This window comes from Gossypium arboreum, chromosome 7 (genome assembly GCF_025698485.1).
Source record: "Gossypium arboreum isolate Shixiya-1 chromosome 7, ASM2569848v2, whole genome shotgun sequence".
Taxonomy (NCBI): domain Eukaryota; kingdom Viridiplantae; phylum Streptophyta; class Magnoliopsida; order Malvales; family Malvaceae; genus Gossypium; species Gossypium arboreum.
The window spans coordinates 104,314,220-104,325,553 of NC_069076.1; the positions used below are offsets into that span (position 1 = coordinate 104,314,220).

Sequence of the window (11,334 nt, forward strand, 5' to 3'; positions counted from 1 at the left end):
TTAATAACTTACCAAGTTCAAATAATTAGTAGAATTGGATAATAGTACTCAAAATATAATCCAATTCTAAAATAAAGAATTTGCAAAAATTGCAAATTATCAATGTGCCATGTTTCCTAATTTCATTGGTCCAAAAAGAAAAGTTGTAGTTAAAACTTTCTAACACAAATTACTACAATTCTCGTGATTATACACACGACTCAATTATTTCAACTTCTGTAATGCTCTTATAATAATTACACAAAACATTAATCACTTTTTTTTTTCCATTGCCCGAATTGTCACCGTATTTGACATTCAGAAACAAGTGCAAGGCTTTGATTAGAACAATTGTGTTAAAAATTGCACTAACTGCAACAGATGATTAAACATCAATTAGATGTTCTAACATTGAGATTGAATCTTTTTTAAATTAAAACAACACTAGAGATACAGATGCAATGATCTATAAACAATATCTCATATCCACAAATACAATTAAAATGAACTTCCAATCCATGTTTTTGCTTGATATCAATCTTCATCGTCGTCAAGCGCATCGCCTCCGTTTGGTTTACGGTTATCTTCTCTAATTTCTCCGTCGCTCTCTTGTAGCTCGGCTGAATTCCCTCTAACAGGACTGGACTCTGGTCTCCTTTGTAACTGTTCATCATCATCAGATTCTGACCATGCCCTTCTCCGTCTTCCTGCAGCTGATGAAGGCGCAGCAGCCTTCACAAAGAAAAGTAAACGGTTACAACTCAGGCAACAAAGAATGAAAAAGAACCACAGTATCGTCCATATCTATATATACAAAATATGTGCACTCTTCCTTTGCATGTTAATAGTTTGGCTGAAATAATAACATACTAACTGGAAACAAGCCAACAAAGTCTTGTCAATTGGGTAGGTCGGTTAGTTGAACTTTAATTGAGTCAATCTAAATTGGGCCAAGTTTGGACTTTAAAACTTTCGGATCATTTCAGGCTTAGATAAGTTTTGGGTTTGAGTCATTTCAGGTTATTTCCGAGTTTAGGTCATTGTTTTACAGGTCGGGTCATTTCAGAGTGTTTGTTTAGGGTTATTTCTGGTTTAAGTTGGAAGGGTTTAGATTGTTGACTTTTTATATTGGGTTGAGTTTTTGGGTTCGTGTTAGAATTGATGAGCCTACGCTAACACAATAGGCATGCTAGAAGAATCATCTCTTCAAAATTTCATTTAACAACCTAAGGAAGCTAAAGCAATTCATCTAAAAACTACAGCAATGTGGAAGAATATTTTAAATTCTAATCTAATAATTCAATTAAATGAAGGCACAAGCATTGAAAAAATGGGATTAGATTCTAAAATATGACGTTAGATGCCAAAAGCGAAAAAAGTGAAAAAAAGGTTACCGTCTCATCCTCCATATCGGAATCTTCTAATCCGGCTGCAGCAAGAAGATCCTGAGCATTTTCACCATTGTCGTCATCTTGATCATTCATTCGAGTTGTGGATTCTCCATAGTTCCTGTTGGCATCTTCATCCTCCATTTCTTCCCGATCATCCATCATGTCAGGTTCCTCATCATCTCTCTCATAACGTGATTTGTTTTTATCCTTCTTTCTCCTCTTTCCACCTTTTCTTCTCCTCTTCTCACTATGGCCACCCTCTTCATCATCAATTTCAGACCTGTCCCTTCGCCTCGACCCAGGGTTGCTACTCTTCCATTGCTCCTGAAGATGGTAGCAGACAAACAAATCAAGCAAAGCTCTTTGAAATCAAATAGCTCTCTTCTTCATATCAAGGCAGGCAAAATATGTTGTAAGATTTCCACACATAACACGCACGGCTCAAGTTTTAGTGTCTCCATAGCAAAAAAAAAAAAAAAAAGAAACTCCTCGGGCAAGAACTTGAAACAAAATATATGTTGTGAACAACTTTTTATTGCAAATAACTGATCAATCAGTAAAAGCAAAACAAGGAGAGAAGGAATAAGTTATGAAATCTGATAAACTTGTTTTTAGTTTTACCTTATACTAACTTCAGGAGGAAATAAAATCATATTGCTAAATCAAATATATGCAATAGTTCAAAATCTAAAACTAATTGATAGACCGTAGATAAAATCTTGCCTGTACACGCTTAAAATGTTCCTCTGCCTGCTGGAGCCTTTTCTGCTCATCTTCCTGTTTTCTTCTCTCCAACTGTTTTGCAGCAAAAAGTATTAAGCAAACATAAGCAGAAAAATATTCAAATCATGATAATCATAGATGTACAAAAGGATAAATCAAGTTTACACATGCTGACCAGATATTTCCTTTGCTCTTCGGCCTTACGACGGGCTTCCTCGGCCAATGCAAGCTGACGAGCTGCTTCTTGTTTCTGCCTGTTCTGCTGCTCTTCACGTTCAGCGGCTTCCCGGTGAACTTTTGCAGCTTCAAGCAAGTGTTTGCAATATTCAACATGGGTGTTAATCTTCTTCTCATCAAACCCATGAAGGTGAAGGTTTGATGCAGCAGATAATTGACTAAAAATGCGAACGGCATTCTCTAGCTCTGCAACTGTTGAACGAACCTGTAATATTGTGAAAAAAGAATATGATTAGACGGTGTATTGATCTCTTTTTGTCCACTGCAGCCAGTTGTAAACAACAATATGATTCCAATAGATCTCAATTAATGAATGATGATATGGATCACAAACTAGCCTCATTTCAACTACACTAGGACAAGTGAAAAAAATTACACTACACAATTTAGAACCATTTGATCTGCATTTTATAAAACACCCAAATTCCCAGTAGTATAAATAATGCAGATCGTAGGCAGAATCAAATTGAAAATATCTTACTGTCTTTTATCAACATATGCTTTAACTTCTACAAAGAATATCTGTGCATATACTTTCTTACAAGGTTTTCGTCAGTCACAACACTCCAAGCTCATCTCTCCACCATAGGAACACCTGGTTTTTTTACCTAAAGGATGCATTTCCACATGATTGGAACTTGTAGTGTTAATGGGAGAGGACCGCTTTGAACTACGTATTAGCCATTTATATTACCATTCCTTACTACTAATTCTAAATAATGATACGCACACACAACTGTTGTTTAAAGATACAAGGCAGTATAACAGTATCTCTCATGATCTGCACAGCCATTTCATAAAGAAACTTCCCCAAGGGATGAGTATTGGCGAAAGAAAAAAGAAATTGATATGATTTTGATGAAACAACCTCATCCGCAGTCCTTTTTTCCTTCTGTAGTGTTGATGTTGAGAATTTCTGCATTGCTACTCCAGCATCAAACCGTAATGTGTAGTTTGAAGGAGCCAAGTGGATGGCTCTCAATAAAGTTTTCTTGCATTCTTGCCATTGTTCAGCTTCATAATGCGTCCTAGCTAAGTATAGAAGAATTTGGGAGTCCGTATTATAATAGAACTTCCGCAGGCAATTTTGATACTGCAAGATAGCAAGAATTATCACTTGGTGCAAAAGATCAATGTATAAAAAAAAGAGGGGGACAGCATTTTAAACCGGTAACTCACCATTTTTACAGCCAAAGCAAAATTTCCTTGAGCGAAGAAAATATGAGCCAAGTTTATCCATACATCTGGCATTTGGACAAAAACGCTCCCACTTGCACCTTCTTGGACCTAGAATAGCTGTAGCTATATTACAAAATTCTTAATTTATGTTACATGCATAATGACGAGACAAATTACAAGCCCAGACCTGTGTAAAAATATCTTTTGAAACATCAAACTGGCCTTTTTCTGCCAATACTACTGCAGCACCATTAGCAGCATATAAATTATCTGTATGCTGAGCAAGGACCTGTACAGCATGTGGATACATCAGTTGCAGCCAAATTTATTCATAGCATGTTGTCAAAATAAAAACCATTAGCAAAAAAAAAAAAAAAGGAATTTAAAGATGAATCCAGGTCAGCACAAGGATATCAGAAGTTTAGATCCACTGGCAAAATGATTTTTTAATTTAAAGAAGAAAACCGGTATTTCAGAGGAACTATCATTCAGAAGAAATTACAATCCTCATCAATTCTGCATCTTATAGTAGACTTGTACGTATTCTTTTTGTTCCTGTCTAAGAGGTGTTTCTAAAGTTGTATAATGAGAGACATCTCCCAGAAAGAAGAAGAAGAAAAAAGGAACGGATTGAAATTATATGTAAATGGAGAGGTCTCTCCAATATGGTAATTGAATGTTTGAGCTTTCAACTTAGGGTTAACCTGTAGTCAGAAAGGTCACAAACTTCTCTTACATGAGATAGTTTAATAGTGCACAATTGTTACTACCTTATCCATTAATACTCTGCTGCCTTAAAAGTCAAACTGAACAAAGCAAATTGTAACCAGTAAAATTACATTCCAAACAAAAAATATTCACCACTATATTAATTAACAAATCTATTCTGGTCCTATAATTGGAATATATGCATACATGAAACAAAATTTCTTCAGAAATTTGAAGATATCAAGAATCGTTACTATTGAGATATTTTATACTGCACAATTTTTACTATCTTATCCATTAATACTGTTCAGGTAATTATCAATACTTATCTGCTACCTTAAAAGTCAAACTGAACAAAGCAAGTTGTCACTGGTAAAATTACATTCTAAACAAACAATATTCCATTATATTAATTGACAAATCTATTCTGGTCCTATAATTGGAAATTTGGAATATGTGCATACATACAACAAAATTCTTCAGAAAATTGAAGATTTCAGAATCTTTAGTAGAATCATATATTAAAAGAAAGTACATCAAAGTGGCACCTAACAGAGAAAAGATGGTAAAAAACACGTACTCTTGTATATAGTTCCTTGGCTTTTTCCAAATGGGTAGCTTCCAACTTGGGATTTCTTTTCTCATTGCGAATTGCTGCAAAGTAGTTCCAGTTCCCCTATAAAATATCAAATAAGCATATCAGATTTAGATATTGTTTTGAAAACATCTGACCGAGAAAAGAGAACACACAAAAAAATGCCTTCTCATAATGATAATGAGATGCAAACTAATCAATTTAAACCTTGGAAAAGCATTGCCTGTAGTTAGTTATTAATGGAATACATAACTGTTGAGAACTGGGTAAAATGATGGCAAGTTAACAGAAGAGGAATTCAGTAATTCAGAAGTGAATGCTTACACACCAGAGAAAGAATAGCATAAGAATCCTTCCCATCAGTTGCATCACTAGCAGAACGCAATGTTTCCTTTGCTTTTACCCAGTCATCATTCTTAAGCTCCAAATCACCAAGCATGGATAATGCATTGGGGCATTTGTCATTCACCTTCAGTGCCTCATTAACCTACACTTATAAAAGTTGGAATTATTATCAAACAAACATGTATATAATAAGAAAAGAAAATCGAAGCTGAGATTTTCCAGTTAATAACAACCAGTTCAATGCTTAATTGAAGATTATTTCGAGCTTTTGCAATGGCAGCAAGCCTCAAATAAGCATCAATGTAGTCTGGATACTGTCAAGAAGCAAAGGAACAAGCTTGTTAAAAAAATAGAGAGTGCATGAAAACCAATAAAGCAAAGGAAAAACAAGGAAAAGATGATATGTGATCATATTTATCAGTTTATAACAAAAAAAATGGCATTTGTTCAACCACAAGGGAATTTAAACAATCAAGAATGCGAAAAATCTATAGAAGTCTTGGAGATATCCTGAAGAAGAAGGATAATCAGGGTTATTTTCTTAATGGGAGATATTTTGAGTCTGCAAACATACGTATAGCTTTAGATCATGCCAGAAGCAATGGGTAATTTGAACCGTGTTAAAGTTTCTAACCTAAAACCAATTGGTAATATCAGGTTGAGGGCCCACTTTAATATTAGGCCATAGGAAACTCAGTACTTAATAGATGTGGGACTATACCACCTAACAAACTGCAACAAATCAGCTGTCTTTAAGCCAACTATCAAACATAACCAAAAATGAGATTTCCCTCTAATTCAAACGGTCCCTTATAATTAACTACAACTAGTCAAATAAATGCTTTTGCCCAATAACCTTTTCCAACTGCAACTTAACCCCTATCGTGGACAGGAGTTTGAGTAGAAAAGACAAGTGGCGCATTTGCAGATGATACCTTGAATAATATCAAGCGATATAAAATGTTTGCAATTCCTGTGTTATGCAGCTGCTCATGTAATCTGGCAAGGTTAAATACAGCTGTTACTTTATTCCAGGGTAGTTCCACAGCAAGACCGTCTTCCTCAAGTCGATGGAATACTTGCATATCCTTGTAATCCAAGACTGATGCACTGGCTTCAATAACATAGGGTTTTGGCTTATTTCCAGTTAAAGCAAGCCACACACCATCTCCCAGAGCCTTGTTGAAACTTTCCAGAGCAAGCTGTAAAATACAAAACATCAATTGCCATAAGTAAAGAAAGGGAAGGCAAGTTGAAGATTGTGAAAATGTTACTTGCTGTGTAGCAGTATGTTAATTTGCAAGACAATAGATAAAAGTTTAATGGCAATATCAGCAAATATGTTCAGAGTAAAACTGAATAATATCAGTTGAGCCATAAGAAATCTGCACAGACCTCAAGTTCTTCCCTCTCAAAATGTAGAACGCCAATGTTGTTGAGCACTTCTACTGGCACAGCTTGACCTCCCTTTTCCAGAAGATTGCGTGCCTTAACAAATATTTTGAGTTTTTTAAAGAAAATAAATATTAGAAAGATATGATAGAAATAGCAGAGAACATAAAGAATCAGGTCAATTCAAAAGGAGAAAGCCCCTACTGTCTTGAAGGAATCAAGAGCAGCTCCTGTGTCGGATGAAATTAACAACTCCGCTAGATCAAGAAATGCCTGTGTGTAAGTTACAGTTAGAAACTCTTTAGTACAATGGCAAGAAAAAAGGATGCCAAATGGCAAATGCCAAATGGCAAATGCCAATGTCCACCAGCTTAACTCTGAACATTTAGGTTAATCTTTCAAGAAAGTTTCAAATTGAAGTAATTATACACAATAGTAGACAACAAAGTCTGAAACATAGTCCATTGACATAAAACTTTCTTAAAGCATATAAAGTACCTGTGCATCACGGGGATCAATTTTTGTGGCCTTTCTCATAAATTCTTGGGCCTTATCAACCTGACCAAGCTGAACATATATGTGCCCAAGTGCCTACAGGAAACAATATAATTCAATAAAATACAAAAGCAAAAAACCTCAAACCGAAAAACTCAAAAACTCAAAAACTCAAAAACAAGCAAAAAAACAACAATCCCATTTTTACTCACCTTTAATGTCTCACAATTGTCAGGGTAAACCTCTAAAACTTTTTCGAAGTTCGAAAGTGCAGTCCTAAAATCTCCTGATTTAAGTTTCACTTGCCCCAAACCTGTTGCAACAAAATCAAATTAATGGCAAATGACATTTCAGGAATAACTTTGATATAATCATCATGCTTGGAAATTTAATATCAATCATTTTCATCAAATCGTCCTATCTCATTCATTATTAAATGTTTGAAATTACACTACCCATCTGATTGATTTTGTCATTTCCACACTTAAAAATTGTCACATTAGAAATGACACAGGTAAATTCAAGCCTTAGCTAAACGAGTTCAAACTAAAACTAAACAATCCGGCAACATAATGCACAAAATTAGTAGAGTGTTTCAACTCAAAAGTATATTAAATGGGTATCTTACCATAGTAAGGAAACACAAATTCTTGGGGCTTATTGATTTCCTTGATGGATGCCATGTAATAGTACCCAGCTTTTTCAAAGTCCCCCTACACTAAGAAGAAAAAATATTCCTCTCATCAGTAAAGAATCAAAATAATCACAGTTTGCGGAGGATGACTAATTCAGTAGCTTTAGATTGTTTTATTATTAAATAAGCCCATCTATTTCCTTCTAGGACAAAATCAGATCAAAAGAGGAAAAGAGGATAAGCTAATGCATTTTCGGTTTTGCTATCAACAAAGAACAAGCCAGGATATCCTCACATTTCCACATCTTTCATCTCAAAGTAGTAGTAATAATATTAAGGGTTGATTAAAAACAGAGAAATAAAGGAATAGTATTTGGACCTTGCTATGATAAGAGCGTGCTAGATTATAGAAAGAATGTGATTTTGTTGGTCCATGATTCGTGACAGCAAGAGCAGTTTCAGTCAGTTGCTCAACTAAAAAGTGTTGTCCAGTGAAGAAAAAGTGATTTGCCAGATAATTTAGTGCCATTGCACAATAGGGATATATCTCAAAAGCTCTCCGCATTTTGTCCATGCCTTTCTGGATCCCAGCAGCTGTAAAGACATATTAAAGCATCATCACTACACCAAAATCAGGAAACAGAACAAAAACCAAACCACAGAGAACATTGAACATAAGCAGAATAATCGTATCTCCCAGCCTACCATCATTTGCTTGCAAATCCATGATTGCCAAAGCAACCAGAGCTTCAACATTTTCCGAGTCTAACTGCAAATATTAATTTTTGGAGACAGAGAAATCACCATGCCATATATTATTGCAATTTGAAACATAAACAGCTGCAACACATTCATAAAGAAAAGAAATGTAATTGATTGAACCAATTACCTCTAAAACCCGCTGAAATGCCTGTCTAGCCTTTTGAAATTGACCCAATTTATATCGACAGAGACCAATCCCAAGTCTGACAGCCCCAGGACAATTAGGATACACTTGCAAGGCCCTCTTATAAAAGCAATGTGCTATGTGAGTTAACAAACTTGTCATGATTTTAAATCCTCAAGTTAAAAAAGCATGAACTGCTGAATAAGATTAATGTAACAGACCTTATATAACTCCAATGAATCAGCATAACGACCACGATTGAACTCAACACATGCCTGAAGATATCAGAACGAGTTACTTACAGGAAAAAAAAATGCAAAGTATTAATTCATGCCCTAAACTGGATTACCAGGCCATTCCAGCCAGAGCTTTACTTCTTTACAGAAAAGAATGAGCTTCCATAAAATTTATCATGCACAATTTCTCAATTGTATCAATTGTATGATGTACCAGAATTATGGTAACTTGCACAACAATATCATAGAAATTAACAGCTTATATCATTATCCCTTCCTTTAGTAAAACCTTCAATACAATCAATAAATCTAACACTACTATAATATCACAATAGATAGAAAGAAAGAATAATTAAGTACACCTGACCAAGAAGAGCAGGAACATTATCTCGATCTCCTTCCAATACAATCTTAAACGCAGAAAATGCCTGTTCTACTTCACCTTTTGCCAAGAGAAGCTGACCTGTAAGTAATAGACATTGATTGAATTCAAAGGCATATCAACAATATGGAACAGTTTCTGACCTCACAGGAAAAGCCAAAAATGATAGTAATACAACAGGTTATCAGCAAGAGAATCATATGTTCATCACAAACTATGCTAGATACCAAGCATAACCTAGTATTAATAGGAAAAGTAGAAAAAATATTCTTCGACTTAAAACCCAGTTCAAGGATGATGACACTAATCAGTATCTGCACATATACAACAGCATAACAGAGTCCAAAAATGTTCACCTTTGCCAACCCAAGTCGAAGGCTCATGCATATCAATTCTCGATGCTTTATTGTAATATTGTGTAGCCAAAATAAAATGTTCTTCTTTTTCTCTCTGTCTTGTCTCAATTTTTCCAAGGTAGCTGTAATAAGCCCCTAAAGCATTTAGGATAGCAATCCTCTCGTATCTAACATCAGCATAATATTCATCAATTTCTACAAAAAGGAGAAAATTTCAATCAGAACATGCAGATAAACAATTAATCAGTCACCACAAATTCAATAAAATCAGTAGTAAGCAAAAAACAGTATGAATAACAAAACGCAGAATACCAGGACTGGATCCTTCTTCCAGAATTTGTCGAAATTGTTCAACTTTCCCTTGTTTAAAGTACTCCCTCTACAGAATCAAGACCAGAAAATAACAAATATAAAGTATATTCTAAAAAATAAAAATTCAGAGACAAGTTAAACTAATTTCAACTCAATTTTTGCAATGAAGAAGATCGCATTTGCGGGGAGATACGATAAAAAAAAAAACGAAAATCCTAAAACATCAACGTAACATAACGGAGACAATTCCACAAGCTATAATACGAAAGATTTATCAAAATTAAAATAAGAAAAAAGAGCGAACCGCGATTATGAGCCAAAGATCGAGAGGAGCTTGCTCGGCTTTAAGGATATCAAGAATATCAGAAGCATCTCGGGGAAGTTGATCCAGAGCCACCCGTACTTCTTCCTCTGAGTTTTGAACCGGTATATACACGCACGCCATTGATTGCTAGATCGAGACTGAAAATTTCTCGAACAAAAAATTTAAGCGTTAATTCGAGATAAACCCTAGCTATATACCTCTACCTATTTTGAATTTTTATTTTTTTGGATGTGTTTCTAATTAGAGCTAATAAGGAATACCTGAGCCGCGACGGGATCTTCAGTTTATTTACATATATGTGGGTTAATATATTATTTGTTACCTGAATTTGGCTTTAATATTCAATTTGGTACATAATTTTTTTAATTTGGTACTTGAGTTTTTCCTTCTTCTGATCAAGTATTTATATTTTTTTACTGAGTATAAATGTCAAATATTCATTGGTCCGAATAAGTTTATATTTTAATCACTCAATTTTAAAAAATTACAAAATAATTATTGAACTATTTGAAAGTTTTTATTTAAGTCATTTGGTTGTTAAGTTCTTTTTTTAATAAAATTTGACCAGTGAGCTCCAAGAAATAATTCAACGATTTGTACAACAGATTAATACCCATCAATGAGTTTAAAAATATATCTTACATCTAAGTCGATTTGACAGTTAGTGTTAATGGTCGTAGAAGAAAATTGTTTGGATTTTTAATTAATAAATTCGTGATAAAATTATTTCGTAAAAAAAAAAGAACCATAGAAGAAAAGGAGAATGAAAGTTTTTGATTGGTGTAGAAAGTGCGAATAGAGATGACCGCAAAACAATGATTTTAACAACTTAATAACTTAAATGAAAACTTTTAGATAACTCAATAATCATTTTGTAACTTTCAGAAGTTAAAACCACTAAATATAAATATACTAATAACATTAAATGCAATTTACCCTAAATTTTATTATTCAAACATTGAAATTAAATAATTGTGCCCAATTTGTAACTCATAAATTAAAAATCAATTAATCCAAAATTAATCAATCTTCGAAGGCAAGAAATTTAAAAAGTTAATATCTTAATCTAAATTAATAGTAGACTTGTTCAAAAGTTGGGATACTGTTCAAGCATGAGGGCTAGCTCAAAAAATAAGAAAATTTGAATAAAAATAAAAGC

General features: G+C 34.1%; 1 protein-coding gene across 1 annotated transcript; it reads right to left on the reverse strand.

The window, feature by feature from the left end:
- Window positions 1-316: 316 nt before the first annotated feature.
- Window positions 317-10,450, reverse strand: LOC108453428 (protein CTR9 homolog). The gene is made up of 24 exons (XM_017751531.2): window positions 10,155-10,450; window positions 9,851-9,917; window positions 9,539-9,733; window positions 9,163-9,263; window positions 8,786-8,839; window positions 8,568-8,684; window positions 8,384-8,447; window positions 8,058-8,272; window positions 7,673-7,757; window positions 7,257-7,357; window positions 7,048-7,140; window positions 6,754-6,822; window positions 6,553-6,645; window positions 6,093-6,359; window positions 5,391-5,471; window positions 5,141-5,299; window positions 4,798-4,893; window positions 3,697-3,798; window positions 3,510-3,617; window positions 3,199-3,423; window positions 2,269-2,535; window positions 2,094-2,165; window positions 1,374-1,694; window positions 317-711 (listed from the first exon to the last, which is right to left on the reverse strand). Exons 1-24 carry the CDS (start codon window positions 10,293-10,295, stop codon window positions 514-516), a joined length of 3,291 nt encoding a protein of 1,096 aa, XP_017607020.1. The 5' UTR covers window positions 10,296-10,450; the 3' UTR covers window positions 317-513.
- Between the last annotated feature and the right edge of the window lie 884 nt (window positions 10,451-11,334).